Source organism: Xylocopa sonorina, chromosome 8, assembly GCF_050948175.1.
Source record: "Xylocopa sonorina isolate GNS202 chromosome 8, iyXylSono1_principal, whole genome shotgun sequence".
In the NCBI taxonomy this organism is placed as follows: Eukaryota; Metazoa; Arthropoda; class Insecta; order Hymenoptera; family Apidae; genus Xylocopa; species Xylocopa sonorina.
Window position 1 is genome coordinate 6,046,099 of NC_135200.1, and position 22,337 is coordinate 6,068,435.

At 39.0% G+C, this 22,337-nt stretch overlaps 1 protein-coding gene across 6 annotated transcripts in view; it reads left to right on the forward strand.

Moving 5' to 3' along the window:
- Positions 1 to 22,337, forward strand: part of LOC143426346 (uncharacterized) — a 130,181-nt gene that overhangs the window by 57,689 nt on the left and 50,155 nt on the right. For 3 of the 6 annotated variants that reach the window (XM_076899741.1, XM_076899747.1, XM_076899746.1), the window contains 2 exons: positions 12,090 to 12,367; positions 12,597 to 18,226. In XM_076899741.1, coding sequence (XP_076755856.1) covers positions 12,090 to 12,367; positions 12,597 to 16,715 — 4,397 coding nt within the window. In that variant the 3' untranslated portion in view covers positions 16,716 to 18,226. Of the gene's footprint in view, positions 1 to 12,089; positions 12,368 to 12,596; positions 18,227 to 22,337 lie in introns of those variants that run through there. The other 3 variants (XM_076899743.1, XM_076899745.1, XM_076899742.1) reach the window with 3 other exon arrangements.

A 22,337-nucleotide genomic window follows, 5' to 3' on the forward strand; every position in this document is an offset into this window, starting at 1 on the left:
TTTCACTCGTTAATTGAAAGTTAATATCAAAATAATGCATCCTCATTTAATGACATCATCTTTCTATTATCTCATCTGTAATAACCCGTACGAGAGACATTCTTATAACTACCGATTATCAGTTCGTGCTTTGATATGAATTAACAATCGTCATTAGCATTTTAGAAACATTAGGCCAAGTGTCATATTGTACCAGATTAAAAGTAATTGTAACCTGTGAGACACACTTATTTTAATATTGCGCAATTCATTTCTTGCAAGTTGACCAGTTTTTATTTGATTATAATTTTTCAGATTTATTTACATATTTATTTTAGATATTTTATTTTAATGTCTCAAATGTGCATAAAAAATTGACAATTGAAACGAGAGAGTAGTTTGATCTATTGACTTGTTTCACAAATTTGTTTGAGGTTACTATGTGTTACGTCATGCTTGTTTAGAATATCGAAATCATACATAATTTACATACAAATATAAATATATGTACATGTGCATGCAGAAATGATATTCATATCGCGAAAATATGGTGGTGGATTTGCAATGCAACAAGCATATGCTACCCGTATTTGTCATAATCAACAATGTACCAGCCTTTTAGCCAAATGTAAGAATTAATTAACGTTTGCAAATGTACGATTGGAATACGGGTTTCCGTCATTTACTTTAACATACACTTAACAAGATAAATGGCCCCTGTAGTACAGAAAAATTGATAGAAGTTATTAAATACTCTCTTATTTCTATATTGTAAATTCTCAATTTTTCAATTGGGTTTTGATAAATTTATTACAGATTTATAACAATTTTATATGAAATACTCGAAAGGTTCATAAGTCTTTATTTCCTAACTATAATAATTTGTTTTTCTTCTAAATGTATTTTAACTGTGTCCAGTGACAATTATCAATAAGTGTACGTCACGAAGACAATAATCTACAAGTATTGAAAGACAAGTGTCGTACAAATTACGTGGCGTGTGATAAGAGATGCCACGATATGCAATAAATTATATCTTGAGCATCGTTCTATTTCGAGAGAGGCGAAGAAATATTCTTATGTGCTTTTAACACTTTGCGGTCAGCTGACGGTATAGATTCATTACGATGCAAGCAGAATATTATTGACGGTGTATGAAGACATCTACGGTATATCCGGTTTAAATGTATACTCCCCATTATTGTTCGAACTGTTGAAAAAACAAACGGATGTTTTCGATAAAAATTGTTTGATTCGATAAAGAAAGCTTAGGACGTCTCAACTTTTTGTTTATACCGTCATTTACACAGATCTCGTATATCAACAAAATTAACTTCAAGTGGAAATAAATATTTCTATTATTACTCGTTTATTGCGCATTTTAAAAACAACCGCGTTGTTGAACCGCGTGTATTTCGTAGCAAGCGGAAAAGAATATATTTTGAAAAAAATTGTTCTTCTGTCCGGAACAAAAACTGCTGTCTTGACCTGCATTCAACAGTAAAATCAAATGCAAATGTGTTATATCTGTGGATAATAAAAAGGTATAAACGTTACAATTTTAGATAACAATATTTTAACTCTAACAGATATGTTTATATTAGCTTATATTGCAATCTAAAAACTAAATGACTACCACGGTGAAGGCAGCGTCTATAAATTCATTTGAATGCAATAATATCTGGAAATGTTTGCCAACGATACGTTTAACTGTCATTAAAAAGTCAGTAATACAGGTAGCCTGATACTTTTGCTCGGCACATAACGCACATAATACGTACATATTATGATATCAGTTTCTCTCAGTCAAAGAACGCTTTGCCTTGACACAGACTTGTAAATCGCAAAGTGTTAAATTATTTAAAACTTGAGCGTTAAGTTATTTAAAAATGTCAATACAAAACTGCTTTTCAATCTTGATAAACATATAACAAAATTCAGACGATGCAAACAGAATGTATCAATTTAAAGCTGAAATCTGCAGATGATTAATAGTAAGCTTCAATGAATATCTCTTGTTATTGCACTCGTGCCTTTGAACCATATAATATATTCAAAACATTTTTACGTCATATCTCTTTGGAAGTTGCAAACATAGATAGCCTTTAAAATGGCTTATTGTTTGTATGCTGTAGCGAAACCTGCGTTCCAACCTTGATCAAGTGCAATACGAGTGTTCAGCTGATTCAGTTCTGTCTTTTCGAGGCAAACGTACACGTCCAACTAAACGCTGGACAATTCGTATAATAGAACATTCGATGGCTTGATTTATGTAATAAATGCAAGTTCTTTGCTCTACGTTACATGTTTAAATTTTATGCACATTTGACTTCTTAATTTAAAATATAATTCGTGATATAATACGTCAATGAGGATAGCACTTTTAAACGAGAACTATTCAGCAAGTTTTAGCCATAATTATAAACCACATATTAATTGCATACCTGAATATCAAGTACGTAAAAAATGTAGAACATTAGCAATTTTGTATTTTTTTCTAAGTGCGCGCAATGTACGAGGCCAGTCGCTTACTAAAATTAATCGGAGACCGACCGAAGGGGCGGTGTAAAAAAAATTAAGGGTGGCGCAAGGTAAACACGAGGTGTAATCGCGTGTTACGAGGAAAAAAGTGGAACGTGTCGCTCACGAAGGGTAATCGAAAGAGGGAAAAAAAAGTTTGAGTATATTGTCCCTGACGTTCAAAGCCCGATGTCCCTCGAATCGCGTGCTACTGACCGTATTGTAGTTTCGAAAGCTCGAAAAGATATAATGCGGACGGTTTTCCGTGCCACGACATTAGCGAGGTCTCCTCTCCCGTCTGCAAGCTGGTAATTGGATCTAAAGCTAGTACGAACGGCGTGGATCGGCTTACTTCGAACTTAAGTAAATTACACTGGCCAGCGATGCGTTGCGTTCTTCGTAGTCGCGATTCTCTTCGTGCTTAGCAATAATAAGCGTGGGGATGGGATTAAAAGTGGCGGAAATTATGTATCGAAACCTCGTAGGCGGTCGTCAAGTCTTCGTTGAGAATGACAAAGAAAGCTCTTGATATTGTTTGGCAATCTATTCAAAATTTAATACGTATTTAATCTCCATTAATTAATATTTATATATTATGAGTATGTTTGAACGTTGAAAATAATGTTAGCAACGACACAATTATACAATTAATTTTTTTTTTTACCTTGCGACTGCTCTATTGTGTTTTGGCATACTCTCAGTTCGCTTGGACACAGACAATTAATGTGCCTACGTACATAATTTATTGTCCGACCAATTATCTTATTTTTGATGATCTAAGAAATTATAAACTTAGGAAAGATACGAATTAACATGAATTTTTTTCTGATTGTAAGTTATGTATTCCTAGGAGACTACATTGTCATACCATTAATTCAAGTTGCATTAAAGTTTTCGTTCATATCACGTTACAATTCAGCCAATATAAAGTATTAGAAAGTAGATATATTGCAAAACAGTATTAACCGGTTAACTATGCTTTACTGCTACTGGCACTGGACTACACATATACCCTATACTCAAATAATTACATTTCCCCTATGCTTAGATATTGAACGTTCAATCGGTTATCATCCGAATATCCGGCCATTCAATTCTCAAGGGTATTTGCAGTAAAAAATATTACACATAAAAATGTTACAGTTTAACGAAACTGACATTATTGTTGAGAATTTTTTATGTTGATAATATCGTACCCAATGCAAGGTGAAGGTGATGCATTCTACTTTAGAGATAAAAGAATGGCGACTTATAGTTAGTATTATACTACTTGTACAGTTTCATAAGTCACCTCTTTGTTATGATGCAGAAATCCTGGCAAAAACAGCACTTCAATTAGAAATGTTAAGTATTATCTAGAATATTTAGAATTTCATATTTAATTCATATTGTAACAAAAACATAGTTATTTACATTGAGATTTCAGTTAATACGCATTAAATAATAGTGCAAAACGCGTTAGGCACGTAGTTGTGGGAAGATACGTATAATCAATGTAACGCAAAAAAAAAGGGAAGAGATTAGTAACTGAAACGAGAGTGAAAGTAAAAGTTTTTTTACACAGCATTAAATTGACATTTCATAGCAGGGGCCTTTGACGTATACGTTTCAAGGTTGAGTTTATTTTTAATTATGCGATATTCTCTCCCGTGCGAATCTTCGTGATAAAAGCAGAGTGCACACTTCATATCTTTCATTCTTTGATGAAATACCGAGTGTGAAAAGATCTGACATTTTGAAGGAGAGAAAACATTTTTTCGCTGTACTCTTGTGTCTTATATTCAGCTCGCTCGTTCGATGTACATGGAACTTTTCATTCGCGCCATGCGAACCACCCACGCGGCATTCAACCTGTTAACACTGATTACAAAAAAAGAATATCGATCTGCATTAAATGCCCGAGTATCCTACCGAGAAAAAGTTTGGAATTTCTCGATGCATTCTGAAAAGTACGCGAGAATTAAAAATAACGGAGATATCCAATAAAAAGTATATGAAAGTTAAGGAAACTGCTATCGATGTGCGTATCTTGGATTCATTAAAATTGTAATTCCACTAGACTAGTCGCAGTTTTACCACATAATTACCGGGTTCTATACGACATTCGACTTCCTGTAAAAATACATTATTAATGCAGCCTAAGAACGTGTACTGTAGGGGTTTCAGAGTTTGAAGGAAATTCTCATTTGTAGGATAGCAAGATGGTAATGAATTGGAATGTGAGCTCGCCTGTTGGGCTTTATATTATACATTAACACCATAAAGATGGTTCTAGTAGGTTCTCTCCAACGCTGGTGCAGATCATTATCGTTAGTAAGAGAAATAAGTTTATCTGATTAAGATTGATTACGACTGTACTAATTACGATTTTTTATTTGTTATTCGTTTTAGTGGCAATTGAGCTATTTAATTTACGCTAATGTATATAGCAGTTACGAATATCATTTTTCTTAGTATACCTTCAACTTCACACAGTTCGATGTTGCGCAATATAATATAGTAAATATTTCTTTAATGTAATTTAAACAACTCGTTTACTTGGAATAACAAATGGAAATGAAAATGGCGCTTTGCGAAATCCTTGGCCGACAGCAACTCTTGTATCTTAAAATTATTACTGTCAGACTTACAATCAAACGTGGAGATTCCATTTCTGTCTCAACTAGACATCATAACATTAATATAACATTTTATTGTATATGTAGCATTATATCATAGAAAGAATTCGGCAAACTTTTGTTTAACTTCGTTTTAGTTATGGCCGTTGCCTAGGGTGAGTTCTGTTCTCTTTCCGCGATTTGTCTCTCAAATAATATGTAATAATTTGAGTTTGCAACGACAATCGCTAGACACATTAATTATCGACACGAAGGTAGAGGGATTTAAAAAAAGCTAAGCACGCTTATTTTACTTCTCTGTTGGTTACAAAGTACTATACTTTTCTCGGAAAGAGGTGGCAACTCTACATGCGGTCCTGCGCAGGTGCAGCCGAGAGAAACCGAGCTTCGAATAGCAAGAGAGTCTCGGTACGTTTTTGTTTCTCCTGTCCCTGTTCCTCCTTGCAGACGCCGGTTTAAAATTAGCTCTCCCATGCTCTCTCTATACACACCACTCTGAACCGATATGTGTTGCGGCGTACGGTTGAAATGTAGAAAAAAAAGGAACAAAGTAGAACTAAAGAAGAAGCAGCGAAGAAGAAACAAAAAAGGGATACAACGGATCCTCTTTCGGCACCAAATCTTCGAGCAAGCGCAGGCTTGCTCTTTTTACTCTTAATTTTTTTGTTTTTTTTTTTAAACGTTCCAACGAATTGTCCTCGTTTAAGGCAGGGGTAAGCAAACTGCGACACGCAAGCCATGTAAGGCCATCGACGGTTAGATATAATATGCTAAAAGCTTTACGTATAGAAGGAACGAAAATGGCCGCTTTTTTCAATTTTATCTTAGTATTATAGTAATGTAGCTGTTATTACAAGGAGTTAATGTACGAACTGCTGTATTTTAAATAGACCGCCTCTGTGCAGACATGAAAAAGTTAGGTGCGGCCCCAGACTATGTACCCCTTACTACGAATGGTTGCCCACTTCAAGGGTTTAGAGGGCAGTACACGCAAAAAATGTTTTCCAGGATATAAGATCCGAGAAAGAACTGTTAAAAATTTCGAAATATGTATTTGAATTTCCGTTCATTGCGATATTGTATCGTACAGTTAAGAACGTCGTAAATCAGGGAAATCCGTGATATTTAACGCAATATCTAACGCAACGAAGATAATGTCTAAGAGTGCACTTTCGTGTAATAGCATCTGGAAGTACTTAGCCAACGGTACGTTTAACTATCATTACGAAACCAGTAATACAGATAGTCTAAAACTTCCGCACAATACTGTACAGGATGTCCAGCCTACCGGTGGGTCTAAAATGAAATGTGCGATTCTATGACGCGAAGCAAGACGAAAGTCAAGAGCAATGAATTCGCGTTTGAGGCTTCGTTTTCGTGAAAAGCGACGCTGGAAATGTTGCGCGCACGTGTGTACTAATGGGGAAAGCCCCTAAGTGAGGGCAACGCGGGTGCCAGCATGCAGCCATATAGTATTCTGTGGGGCGTTGCGCTGCACTTATTATGGACTTCTGCCATTAGCAGTCGTTTTCTTTTCAGATATTCAACTTCAGCCGGGATTTTGTTATTCTTGATATTCGTCTTATTCCGACCTACCGAATTACCTTTTCCATTTTAAGTCCTCCTATGTTACCAACAGGATATTAAAATAACGAAGCAAGAATTTTAAAAGTCAGCTAAAGAACTTGAATGAGGACTTCATTTGGAAATTCTATTTCCTTTAAAGGGATCAGATTTTTATTATCGATGGAGAGTGAACTTTCGAAGTGTTCTCGACTCTTCAATTTATGGCTAAAGCCTTCGGGTTATTCGCAACCCAGTCGTGTTCTTCGTTCTTTAGAAAGGTTTCTAGTTTCGCTAAAAGGAAAAGTCATCAAATGTCGAAAGCGCGTTGTTTCTATGTGAACTTTTGGAATAGCAGAACACGAATGATCAGAAACGGATAGATATTTTAATTTATTTTTATTTTGTTCATTGCTCCTCCGTTATCTCTATCCTATTCCAACGTAGCATGATACTTGTACCGACTTAAGTGTAATAATACTTTAATCTATACTTGGTAACGCGAATCGAGCAACGAGAGCGTGTAACTTGGCTTAATTCTCTGCGTTCACGAGTGTTACGATGCACCGGTGTTTACTACCCGATGCTCGGCGGACAGAAATTCATTGCAGGGCTCGAACGTAGCTAGAAAGCATGATGAAGCATAATCCAGAGAACCGGAACAAGGGGAAAAAACACCATCCATCTAAGATAGTTCTCGTCTTTAGAGGGAAACGTTTCGTGAGAACGGATCTGTTGAAAGTTACACGCGGAGATCGTTGGAACGGATTCGCGTTGGTGGTGAAGGAGTGGTTAGAATTAGGAACGGGTTAAGGCAACGTTCTCCGCGTGGGTTGCCCTTTTTTTGGCATCCCTTGACGCTGTTTCTGTCTACACTCCTCGCTTCTAGAGCCTTCGATTACGCGAAGTAGAGTGGCTGCTACCGCCACGACCTTACCGTAGATAAAGTGTCGCCAATTGTTATAGATTAATGGTAGCTACTTCAAATTCTTTGCAAATAGAATTATACGTTTGATTATCGAATCCAGATTCGTTTCCTTCATTTTGACAGAAAATTGTGGATATCTTCGTTGGATTGTTACACGCAATTTCGTTTGGTTGTTGGCGATGCGCAGTTAGACGCATTGTGCAAAACAATTGGCACCCCTTAAGCTTGCTTCCATGTGCACTTTAGGCTTCTAGAACTTTCGATTGCGTTGCATTGTATAACTATCGTTCCTTTTCAAAATCGGTCGTCAAACAACTTGAGCGTTATTTATTCATAATACAAATTTCTTACCTTCCAAAAGAAACTTATTAATTTTGTACAAGAGGAAATCAGCACAGCCATAATGTATGAGTATGGTTTGTATATTTAACAGATCTAATGAGAAACGTTAACAGACCAAAGATACTATATAAATAAAAGTATTTGTTGAGAGCGAAATAATTCAGAATCAAGTCTAGCTTGCATCAAACAACTTGGAGGAATTCCGAACGTAATTATATCTTTAATTACAGGAAGTGGTAGGCAATAAGATTTTAATTCTCTCGATCCTCGCTTCTTCACGATTAGGTATTTTTATTTGACCAATAACTAACTTCCAATAGCATAACGTTCGGGATAAATAAGTATTTCATTTCTCATTCACTTACTACTCTTATTTCCGTGAAGGATTCATTATAAGATCCAAATGTTCTTTAAAAAACGTCCTACAAGAACTGTTCTTATATTGGAAACTTTCGAAGTTCACGTCGCAATCGTAAATTTTTTGTTGCAATTTCAAATAAACATCTTGGAATATTAGGATTTAGAAGGCTGTGTTATTTGTTACGGATTATTAAGAGTGGACAGATATAGGAAATTCTCAGAAGGATTTCTAACTGAAAACAACTTTTCTAGTTGCAACCGCTGTCGCTACATATCATCGCATGCGTATTAGTATCTAAAATCAGTTTCTTTCCTTTCAATTCTAATAACTTTGCTTATCGCATCTGTCTGCAGCCAACTAATCTCTACGTTTTTACGTAAACGAATTACGAAACACTGCAAAATAATTCTGAAACGATTAGAAGAAATTGAAATATTTAAAAACGATGGAAAACGCGGAATATTCAATTCCACAGAAATTTAATCTAAAGCAGTTTGCAATATTATAATTATGGTAACAGAAAATTACGACACTCGATTGTATAAAGTTTCTAATTTCCCATAAAACTAAAATAACTCGGATTAGAAAGTTCTATTATAATACTATATTACACACCGTGTTTCGCTATAGTATATATTATAATTATGCAGCGATTGCATTACAGTCTTCACAATTTATCTTGTATGTGAATATTAAATTTGGGGTAGAAAAATATTAAGAGTACTTTGTGTAGAAAAGCAAAGTGTTTTTAATATGAGTAAAAATTACAATTGCTTAAAAAAAAAAGATATACTATTTTACCTAACTTCAATATCAGCATTTAATATTATACATGTACCATTTTATTCGCATCGTGGTATAACGTTCACATACTGAAATGCTGTCTACTTTACCGTAAATGGATTATTACCAAATACTGTGGCAGCGATACCTTACGTGATGTACGCTGTTAACAAAATATCTGGTCATCGTATTTGCATAGCATGTAAAGAACTGCAGCCAGTTATTTCATTGCGCATTTAATATTAATTGTTTCTCTTTTTTTTAATTGAGAAACATTCAGTTAATTATCCTTGGGTAGGAAATAAAGTTACACAAAAAGAGTAATACATTATTCTGTAGGAACGCATTTATTCTCTCGGTTGTGATATTTATTTTCGCACTAAAGCGTTTCATACTTGAAAAGGAAATTAAAATGGGATTCGTGTAATTAATTCGACACTTTATCCTTACAGACTACAAAACCGAGGAATTTTAGGTATAGCACGCTAAATAAAGAGAACATATTTTGCCATTACAGCTGTAACAAATAGTATTATGCATATACACTTTAGAAAAATATAACTAATTTCTATTTGATGCTAATTATCGAATAATAGATGCGCAGTATATTGTAGCTGAAAGTTTAAATGTGATCTAAAATAAACGATATGGTTTATTAAATATTTTCAAATAAAAAAAATTACCAAAATATGGGAGTTTTTGATTCTTTCGTATTAAACCTATATCTATGAAAAACGATCAATTTCTTTTGAATATCCCGAGCATCCTTTTGCATCCTGAAATTCTCACAGACAAATAATCACCAAATAATCACAGTTTCATTCTTCACCAGTCCCATCGTTCAATTATTTGTACACCCTTTAAATTTATACTTCATACATTTTATACAAGAATATATCCTGTTATCGCTGTGAATGCAAAAAATGTGTCTCATTTAGCCATCCATGTGCTTTATTATATTTATGCTATTATTTTCAACAACGTTTTATTTCGTATCTTCGAATATCAGAGGAGGTCAACGACATTTAAGTTGATATTACATCACCAATCGTCGAAGCATCCTGCGAAAAGAAAATCTTGTTCATTATCATCCTCTCTGTCTCTTCTACCAGTTCAGTTGATTGCTTGCAAATATCAGCACACACTTCCTTCCGGTAATAACAAGTGGCGATGTTAGGATGCATTTAACCATAGTCAAAAATCTGTGTTCCACGCACACGCGAACACAACACGACACCACACGAGAGCACAGCACACGAACACAGAGATAGACGGGGCACAGGCGCGTACACAGAGAGGACATCTCGAGGAGAGCCGAACGAAGAGAAGGAAGGGTGGGTCAATCAGCCGGCGCAGCGACGGCATCCCGGAATCGGAGTACGGGGTGAAATTGATGGAACACCGGTTGCTCGTCTCTAAAGAGAAATTCCCTGCACCGGGTTTCAGGGCAGGGCGAGAGTCGGGTTGTGTGTGCAGGGCCAGGACCAATCGCAGGAGCGGCGTTCCTGTCGGAGATGAGGTGCGACTGTTGCTATACGGTGTGCTGGTACAGGTGGGTGGTGGCAGGGCCGTCGAGGAAGGGGCTGTTCCGGGTGCTTCTAGACTAGATCGATAATGCATCTCTTGGCGGGCGTAGTTCCTCTTAGTCAGCGGCGATCGCTCCTGCGGCCGAATATCCTGCTCGTTTCCTCCTGCGGATCGTGAGTAACCGCTCGACATTTTCAATTCCCGCTAAACGGAAACCGTGTCCCACGCGCACCTTTATTTCCCCCCTTACATTTTCTCCTATCACCGTTCGCCGCCCCTACGTCGCGCTGCATTTTTTGCGTTTGGTCGTCCTTGTGGAGAAAGGTGACGCAAAAATTGATTTGCAACCAGATCTCCGGTGTCCTCGAGCGCTTCTTTATCCCGTTCGAGGTGGTTCGACACGGTTCGCGGTGCCCTCGCTTTCCGCGCGCCGTTCGACTCTTCGTTTTCGAGCGATTTTTTTGCCCCCTTCCCGTTGAACGTTGATTTTTTCCACGGTCGCGCCTTGATGCGATTCCAACCCTTCGTGCAAGTGCATCGGAGTATGCGGGACGAGTTGTTGCTTCGTGGCTAGGTGGCACGCGACGACCTTCTTTCTCATCCCTGCGCGCTCGGTTCCGATTTTTCCGGCTTTACCGCATGCACGAAACGTATATTGCGATCTGTGAGCCGTTGCCAGATATTGAAGTTCGAGTAACCAGCAATCCTGAAAGGTGATGGAAGTGTCGAGAAGTTCAATGTACCAGGTCACTTATTTAAAAAGTATTGCGCCAGCCGGGGTGGGTTATTGCTCTTGCAGTTCGAAAGCTTCTGCAGTTGTGGATGCGAATGAATGCGACCGGTTATTGATTTCAAACTGCTCGATAACCGAAGTTGGAATGTTTCTTCAGTTATCCCGCGTTAGAAAAATCTGTCATCGGAGCTTTTACATTGGTTTTGACTTGTTAATACGCTTCTACCTCATGACATTCTTGTATTAAAATTTTTTACACCATTTTGGTGATACATCATTGTTAAGAAATGCTTCGAAGTTCGACGTTTTCAATAAGTATTGTTTAGTATTGAGTTCATTTCTTTTTGATCATCGAAACTTATTCTCTTACTATAGGCTTTTTCTTCTTAATATATAGTATATTTTAGTTACATCAGTGTAAGTTTAGTGCAATCAAGAATTCGTACGAATGCACGATAATTAATTTTCACGTTCTTTATACCATTTATAAGTTAAGAAAATGTGAATTACTTTTACTCATCTCACTCGACATTACCCAATTTTACTATATCAATACATTTAATTCGTATTACTATAATTTTTAATGGACATATCAGATCCATCATTTATACTTCATGCAGTTATACTTATGGCGTGTCCATTGGCCGCATATGAAATAAAATTTTTCTTTTTAAAGTAACTTGAAACGAAAGTTCTACTGTAAACCGATCACTCATTCGTGTTAATTGTTTGCAGAACCTCTTCAGCATGCACTGATTAACGAAGCGGATAATGTAGCGGACAGCGAGGATTCCGAGGACGAGTGGAACTACTATCGTGTTGATCCGAACAAAGAGAAGGATTCCACAACGCCCGTGGACGAAACCCAGGAAGCGAGGAACGAGGAGCAGACGCAGATTTCAGAACCACCAGTCGACGAGAGCGAGTTGAAAATCCAGCCTGAAGGCATACAGGAGGACGATATTAAATGCAAAAGTCCACAAGAGGAATCGCCTGAGCTTATTAACACAGAGGTAGGTCTCGTTCGAAATTATGTTTCGCTTGTTACTTTTAAATTAATTAGTCTGAGAGAGGAAACTAAAGTTATTGATCCGACGTGTTCTTTAACGGGACACAGAACGGAGTGCGAAACAATCCAAGAATTATCCAACGAGAGTGTGCATTATTAAGATTTACATGATTATCCTATACTATCTCGATGCGTAGTACATTTTAACAAAGAGCGATTTTTTGTGTAAACAGATTAGCGCCGAAGATAAAACAGTGGAATCGGAAGGGGAAGAAAAACCTTGCGCAGAGGAGCAAGCGAAGCCGAAGGACATGAATTTTCCACTGAACCCTAACGCAGCTGAATTCGTTCCTGGGTCACCACAACTCGTGGATACGAGAATGAATCTGGTCGAGGATTATCCTGTTTCTGGTTCGCCGTTCAAACAGGTCTCGCAGATGGACGATATCCAAGTGCCTAGTCAGAGTGAATTCGAGAAAGAAGTATCGCAACGACCGAGAGAAGTAGACGTCGAGGAGAAGGAGTACCAAAATGGGGACGATTCGCAGCGTATGGACTATGCGGACTTTATCTCCGAACGGCAGAAAGTAATCGGTATTTCCGCCAATCTGGACGATTCTGAAATCTCGTCAACGAAAGCCGAATACGGGGACGAGTCGACCGCCAGCTTCATAATGACCAGCGAGTTCCACAAAACGGGTATCTCGACGATAGACGAGTCATTCTCGAGCTCTGAACGGGACTACGACATAGCCAAGGACCCAATGGCAATGTCCTTTACACCTAGCGATTTCGAAGCGGCATTCGACAGAGACCCCGACTTGAACGCCGTTCATAATTTAAGCAACACCGATCTTGACGAGAAGAATAACAGTATGGAGAAGGAGGAAGACCTCACGATAGAGTACGCAGACTTAAAAGTCGAATCGACGAACCTGATGTCCACGTCCGACGTTGAAGAGCCAATGGATAAACTAGTACTGTCCGAGGAACCCGCGCAACTCGTGAATCTGTCCTGCCAGCACGAGGACAACGAAGATACCCTCGTCGAGCACGCGGGTGAATCGAAAATTAAGACCGTCGAGTTGCTCAACTTACGACCACAGTCTCCCCAAATGGAACAGCAGGAAACTGCAAGATACGACCACTCTCCCTCGACTGAGAATTATTCAGCGGAATTCGAGTCGGAGAAAGAGCCCATCTCCGTCGACAACGAACAACCTCTATCACCTTCCAGCGCCGACATAGACGAAACGAAGCCTATAGACGAGGCTAGCGAGGACGCTGCTCTTCCTGTAAGCGATTTCCAGAAGGAAACTTGCTCGAACGAAGCCGATACGCCTTCGTCACTGTCGCCGGTCCCTGACGCGATGGAAAGCGATCTAGTCGCTCCAGCAGAGAGCGCAGAGATTCAATCGTTGTTGCACGCTGATGCCCCAGAGTTCAAGCCTGGACAGTACAGCTTCCAGCCGTACAGCACGAAGAGTAGCGAGATTTCTGAACAGCCATCTCCCACGGAGACGGTCGACGTCCGTAAAACCACGGAGCAACCAGCTTTGGATTCCTACGAGCCATACCCCGTGGAAGCTGGTAACGCGTTTGAACCAGTCAAGCAGGACTTGGCTAAGAATCTGGAGCTCGAGGAGAAGGAAATCGACGACGAACTAGTGTGTGCGAAGCCACCGGTACAAGAGAGTTTGTTGGATTTCACCGAGGAGAAAGACGTCTGCACAAAACCACCTCAGGTGCACTGCGAACTAACACCACCGCTTTCTCCGCAGGAGGTCGAAGAAAAAGTTATCGAAGATGTCGTTTGCCCGGTCGAATCTACTGTCGTGGTTGAACAGAAGCAAGAAGAAGTGCTCGAGGATAAGACGAAGGAAATAACTGAAGCAATGGAGGAGCTCGTTGAACCGATGAAAGCAGCGGAGTCGATGGAAGCAGTCGACACGCTGGAGTCATTGAGCGGACGTACTTTGAACTTGTCAGATTCCATGCAAGAGTTCACAGGTTTAGAAAGCCAGTTGCAACCTAAAGAGGATGAAGTACCTGCGGCAAATGTTGTCGAAGACGTTCAAGAGGAGGTTGCGAAAAAGGAAAAATTAATAAACATCACAGAACCGGAGGAACCCGCAGAACTTGTAATTGAAGAGACGTGCAAAATTCAAGAGAAGACGGAAGTCCAAGCACTTCCTTCAGAAGTTAAGGAACTAGAAGCTAAGGAACCAGAAGTTGGACAATTTGATCTAAAAGAGCTGGAAATGAAAGAACCCGAACCGAAACAATCAGAAATTGAACAATTCGAAGTCGAGGAGTCGAAAGTTAAAGATGTTGATGCCATGGAATCGGAAATTAAAGAAACGGAAGTCGTCAAGGATATAGAAATCAAAGAACTGGAATTCGTTAAGGAACCAGAAATCAAAGAGATGGAAGCTGCTAAAGAACCAGAAGTCAAGGAATTGGAAATCAAAGAACCAGAAATCAAAGAATTAGAGCTCAAGGAACCCGAAATCAGAGAAGCAGAAGTTAAGGAATCAGGAATCAAAGAACCAGAAGTCAAAGAACCAAAAGCAGAGGAACCAACAATCAAAGAACCAGAGTTCAAGGAACCAGAATTCAAGGAACCAGAATTCAAGGAACTAGAATTCAAAGAACCAGAATTCAAGGAACCAGAATTCAAGGAACCAGAAGTCAAGGAACCAGAAGTCAAGGAACTAGAAGTTAAAGAACCAGAAGTCAAAGAACCAGAATTGAAGGAACCAGAGGTTAAAGAACCGGAAGCCAAGGAGCCAGAAATTGAAGTACCAGAGGTTAAAGAATTAGAAGTTAAAGAACTGGGAGTTATGAAATCAGAAATCAAAGAACCGGAGGTTAAAGAACCCGAAGTCAGAGAACCGGATGTTAAGGAATTAGAAATCGAAGAACCGAAAATTAAGGAACCTGAAATGGTAGAGCCAGAAGTCAAGGAACCGGAAGTTACGGCATTAGAAATCAAAGAAACAGAAGTCAAGGGACCAGAAATGAAAGAACCAGAAATCAAAGAACCGGAAATAAAGGAACCTGAAATGAAAGAACCGGAAGTAAAAGAACCAGAAATTAAAGAACCGGAAATAAAGGAACCAGAAATCAAAGAACCAGAGATAAAGGAACCAGAAGACAAAAAACTGGAAATCCAGGAACCTGAAATGAAGGAATCGGTAGAGATAAAAGAACCGGAAGTAGAACAGAAGGCTGCTGAAGTTTCCGAGAAAAAAGTTGTCGAATCAGCAGCCGCCGCTGCAGCGATAGCCGCGACCGCTGCGGTCGCGGCTGGAGCAGTTGCAGCGCAGAGCAAAGCAAAAGCAAAAACAACTTCCGCGAAACCAACGAAAACCGCTACATTGAAAACGACTGCGCCGAAATCAACGCCAACGTCTCCGTCGAAGACCACGGTTTCCGCAACGCGAACGCCAACCACGGCAACGAAAAAGGTAGCCTCCTCTACTCCGACTCGTCCGAAAGACTTGGACGCTCCGAAGAAGTCTCCAGCCCCAAGTACACTAAGCAGTAAACCGTCGGCCCCAAAGACCGCATCGAAAACAACGACATCGACTGCCACAGCGAAACCCGCGACCAGGTTGAGCGCTGGTCAGGTTTCCAAACCGAAGCCCGCTACAGCATCTTCCAAGCCTCCTGTCGCGGAAAAGAAACCAACCGCGAACGGCGACGTGAAGTCTCTGAGCAAACCAGCCGCGTCGAAGCCGCCTAGTAAAACACCGCCACCGACGAAGACCACGTTAGTTAAAGCGTCGACCGGACGGATGTCCACTGGATCGGCGCCAACCACGAAACCGAAACCTGCGTCTACTGGTACGGCTACCAAGCTCAGTACAGCCGCCAAATCCAGCACCACCGCGACCACCACTTCCACCACCACTACAGCCAAACCGAAAACATCTCCAGCAGTTGGAAACGCGATGAAGACTCGCACGTCGACCGCCAAACCGCCTATAATCGACAAGCAGGTGAAAGAGACAGCCAACAAACAAATTTCCATGTCACGAACCAGTACCGGCGCCAGCAAGGTGACCAGCCGTTTGTCCGCTGCCAGCTCTGCTACCACCACGCCTACGACAAAACGCGTGACCTCCTCGCCGAAGACCACCGCGACATCACCGTCGGCTAAGAAAACGATATCGAAGGCTTCCAAGACCAGCACGGGCGGGAAAACGCAAACAGATAAAGGGAAGATCGTGCAGAACGGCGTCTCCGAGAAAGTCGAGATAAACACGATAATTGATGACGTCCCGAAGAAAGATCTATCCCCGATGGTCGCCCCAGACGATAATCAATTGATCATGAGCTCCGATTGAATTGGCACCGCTTGAGGCCGGTATCGATAGCTTATGTCGATCGTCACGCACCGATAAACGTTGTTCTTTCTTTTATCAGAGGGAGAAAGAGAGGGAGAGAGAGAGAGAGAGAGAATGAGAATGAGAGAGAATGAGAGTGAGAAGCATCAGAACATCCGCTAAACAGTAGTTTTTTTTTAGGGATTATATAACGAATCAGATGGAGTTTTTACTATAATTAGCGTAAAGTATAAAATATAATATATTAATGTGTATATGTACCGATGAAGTAATGAGTCTGTTTATCTATATTGGCGAAAGGAGAACGTGTGCGAGCGAGAAACGGAGAGAATTAGTATGCGTGTGCGTGCGTGCGTGAGTGTGTGTGTGCGTGTGCAAGAGGAAAGGTATACCCTAAAAAAAGAAAAAAAGAAAAAACAAAATATTATATGCTATCGCTTTTGGCTGCTTCGATCGTGCTGGAAATGCGGTGTTTCGTTGGAAGCAAATGATATGTAATAAAGGGAGAACGGATGAGAAGAGGCGGGCGACGAAGAAACACGAACTAGGGGCGAAGAAAAGTATCGATTATTCTTGTAAATAAATGGACGTGTTTCTAAGCGGTCTCCGAGATATTTAGCCGGAAGGAATGTCCACACGTGGTGCTGTAACTGGCCTGTAAAACATTGTCACTTTAACATACGCAGCGCAGGTCAAATCCAAGTCGCCAACAACCAGATGGAAATTGACGATCCGAAGGAATCCGTCTACATGCCACGCTTGAGCGTGCGAGTCGGTTTCTTAACATATTCTTAAACGTGAAACACGAAGCTGGACGGTCTTTTTATACTTTTTAATTTTATATGTGCATTATACTTGATAATGAATGATTTATCGTCGTACTTTTAATGAAGAAGAGTTACACACTTATTACACGAATACACAGAAAAACACGAAGAAACACACACACACACACACGCACATACACAGGGATTGCGCATTCATACAGACACACACTGAAAAACGTGAACGACAGGTACCATATATTTATTTTTTTTGTTTGTTCCTATTCCGAAGTTGAGTATACTGCGAGAGAATATTATAAACTCGTCATTGATTATACCATTCTTATGTATTCTCTATCCATGTATGTACAGCACTTTTATGAGTTAATGTGATACATATTATATTAAATAAATTCGAACAGATACAGAACGAAAAGCCAATTTATGTGTAACACGCGAGAAAATCGGTAGAGTGATAATTACATACAGTGGAGAGAGAGAAAGAGCGCGCGAGAGAGAGAGAGAGAAAACGAGACGAGAGCAACAACGAAACGAGGGATTTAAGATTGAGGATGAATGATCATAATATATATTGAGGAATTCGTTTTACTTACTAGGACCATTTCGTTGTCGGTTTTAAGGATACGACTGATTATACACTCACCCACAACAGGTATTCGATCTTTACTACCACTAAATGATACGAATAAAGAAGTAAAGAGAATTTTCAAGAATTTTGTAATAGAACCACAGTTTTTAAACTATCAAAAGGTGTTCACTGTATAAGGAAACCCAATTTTCTTTTTTATTTTTTATTTCTGGACTTACATATTTCTCTTCTTACACGTAAAGGTACTTAGAAATTATACATGTATACAGAGTGATTCACTACTCGCGCGACAAATTTTTACAGCTGATACTACACCTCAAAAGCAACAAAAAATTCATATAAACCTAGCTCCGATTTGCAAAAATGGCAGAAAAAATTAGCATTTTTGTTTTTCTCAGAGAAACAGCAGTTTTATTCGTATTATTGATTGTATCTTCCAAACCGTTAGTCTTAGAAGAAAATGAAAAATAATATTGAAAAGAGCAATAAATTTGCTATTATAATAGTCCCTATTTTACCTTGAATCTCGATAATAGATGGAGTAATAAAAGTTGAAACTCATCTCAAGAGACAAAAGTCGTAATTTACGAAAACTTTTATCTCCTTTTTAACTAATTATTTCTAGACATGGAGGGCAGCAAATTTCACAAAAACTTCTATATTTATTTCCGCTTCTCTTTCCTTCTCTCTGCTGCTCTCTCTCTCATCTTAATTACAGAATTTTAGAGTACTGCTGATTAAGTAAAGAAATTCCTTAATTTTCATTCAATAGAAAGAGTAAGATAAATTATATCTCCCGCTTTAGAGGTAAGAAAGAGAAGGGTTCGCTTTGCTATCGAAAATGCTGAGCGACCAGTTTGAGCACTTTTTATAGAGATGGCGCCACGGATTCTAGAGTAGGGTCGGTAGCATCTGTCTCACTCTTTCTTCTTTTTCAAAAGATGCGCCAGAGAACGCTCTTTAAAATGCAATTTGAATGTTTGTTCTAGCTGCTCAGGAAACTACAATTTCATAAAGTTTTATTTTTCGAAATATATAGAATATATTTATAGAGTATAAATAGAACTATAGAATTATGTAGGTAGTATTTAAGCGAAGAACTAATTACGAAATTGTAAAAACCCCCCATGTTTGTATGAAATGTATGTTAAACGAGAAATTCAAATTCTAGAAATTGGAATCTCGATCAAGAATTTCTTACCGTGCATCAAGAGAATATTACTGGAGGTATTCTTCTTTCGCCATTTCTTGAAGAATGACGTGCAAAATCTCTGCGCCCAGAAGTAAATACATCGGTGAGTAATTATTATAAATTACTGACAAGTATTACGGAAATAACCAAAGGACAATATTTGCAATGCATATATTTATTCATATAATCCAATGCATAGTTCCAAGTTATCCGAGGCTTTCAAATAAACTTTGGATATTAACGTTAATAACACAAGTGATTAATAATATTAAATACAGTTGTTATGTAGAAGTAGATTTGGTTCTTTTTATTCCAGAGATGTAGGAAATTCTCGACTTGGAAGAACAAGTCGGAATAGAAAATATCGGATGTACCGTTGGTGGCAGCGAGGCGGCCCGAGTGAAAGCAGGCCGTGGGGCTCTGTTTTACCACGAACCCACCTCAGGATGTGGTCGATGATCGATCGTGTGATTTGCACCGATGAACAGAAGAAAGCAGTTACAACAAGTTCAATTGGCCGTCGAGTACTGCGAAAGATAGTACGTGGCTGCGTGTGCGTACGTCGACTGGCGTGTTCTTAATGGGAATAAGCTCATTCATCCCATATGAAACGGAAGATCACGTGATCTCCGATCGTCTAGGCCTTTGATGTATGGTCATCACTGGCAATTAGCTGTCAATTCAAGGCCGTGCTTATGTCTCCGAAACCCCGAGCCCTGAGTCTCGAGTGGCAATCGCCCCTCGGGAAGAAGGGCCAAAACTGCGATCCCTTATTGGTGATACTTAAACGATCATTATTTCCGATAATTCGTCGGCCGAGTTCTGAAGGTAACTTGCCTCCGCTCCTCCACTCTTTCCTTAGAGGATTGCTCCAATTTCTATTGCTTTCGTTGCTTCTACTGCTTTCGCTGATCGATGCCCTACGTGTAAAAAAGAATACATGGATTTAGTAACTAAATGTTAGTGTGTACGAACACTTTTGTTATATTCAAATTGTTAGAAGTTACAATAACTGGTCAAGTGTCATTGTTAACTAAATGTTTAATTATTTAAAAACCGGTCCAGCACTGCTAGAGTGACCAATTCCAATTGTTGAACGAGAAGAAAGAGAAACGGCACGCAGGGTTGCACCGGCACTATCTTCTCGATACCTCCAACTTTGAGGGTCGATTTCAGCTTTCAGAAGCTTTCAGCTTTCAGCTCAGAAGTATTGACTACTGCCAATAAAAAAATATGTGTCTAATATTTTCAATAACTATGTACAAGTATACCAAGTGTCAATAAAGCTGGCAAGTAATACAAGAGTTCAACCAAAGGAGGCCGTGTAACTTTGTCTCTGTACAAAGTTACACTTGTGCATAAGATTGGCATCGATTTCAATTAAAATCTATAATCTTCTGAATGTTATTCACTTCTCAGTGAAAGTGAAGAGTTCAAGAGTCTAATCGCACGAATGATTTTATGGCTTATGATACTTGGTTAAATAGATAGAGATAAAAATGTTTGGGGAATTACAATGGTAATAAATCAAAATATACTAATGATATGCGAATTTAGTGATAATAAATTTAATAATTATTTTATTAAACGGCGCCTGAAGATAGGGAAGTGAACAATTAATTTCAAATTAAAAGTTCTTCAGTTATTTTCAGTTCTCACTTCCAAATTACTCCCTTTACTTTATAATTCTGAAGGGGGTGCTGCTGATAAATTTTTAATAGCGAATAAAAATATTCGATAACATCGTTGGCATGATTTATAATGCCTAATCTTTCGCACAAACAAGTCACTAAGGCTGCGTATTAAGTTTATTACGGTATCAAATAAAGTGTGTGTGTTACGCTCTTTTCTTCCCTTAATCATTATGTAAAGAAGAAGTAAGATTTTTATCTTCCCTTTGCATGCAAACGTTTTTGAAAAAATATTTACAATTATATGATTTCATTCAGCAAACAGATACGATAAAAAGTTTTCGATTTTTCGTCGATCCTTTTTGTCGATAAGGGATAAAAAGATAACTCAATCTGTAACAAAGTTCAGTACGATAATTGATTATGAGCATCGATGCTGCGTCGGTGTTTTATAAAACACCGCCAACAGTTAATAAAATAACCTTTGCCAATAGAATTTTAGGGTCAACGGGTTTATCCGTGGTATTAAATTAGAATATCCGTTTAAAACGCAGACCTTTTCACGCGGTGCGCGTACAAGAAGCGAAACTGAACTGTGCTCGCATAAGTATAGACAAAATTTTGCCATTTCTAATATCTCTTTTCCTTTGGTCACAATAATAATCTTCGCATACATTATTCTTTTTCTTAATTAAAATTCGTTGCCCTTCACGTCTTCGTTAGCACTTTCTAGCCCCTATTAGTCGCCTCTTACGACAAGCGGAGGATACTTCTACTAAACCCAGAATCCAACAGTCCAATATAAGTAAAGTCTAGGATAAACTCGTCGAAAATCGAGAAAGAGAACATTTGTCGAAGAAAACGGTCTTATCTGAAGGTGATACGGGTTCAGAAGGAGGAACTGCACGATGGACGCTATAAACGAGATCGTAGGCTGCACCGAGGCTATTCACAAGCACAGGAAAGTCTATGACGCTGGTGATCATTGACGTCGGAAACTTTAAAGCTCTAACTGTTGCCTTAATCAAACGAGATTGTATTTAAAAAAAAAAAAGAGCTAATAGCTAGAAGAGTTACATCTAACTTACGCAAATGATAGACGATTACATACCTAAGCGTTCCATCGTCTATTACGCTAGCAATGAAGTAATGGAGGCACTAACTTTTTGAGGACTACCGCGGATCGCTACTTATCGTTGGGTCTTTTCCATAGCGAAGGAAGACGCCCATCGGAAAATATTGTAAATATTGCTAAAAATTGTTAACTCCACCGCAGTGGTCAAAGAAAAACGGCATCCTATACGAACGATGATAATGTAGACGTTTCTTCCGATAAATTAAAAACAGAGCCTTTGTAAAATGAATTATTTTTCACATACGAATTCTAAAGTTATTTGAAATTTCAGGCGAGACAGCTGGCCGAGG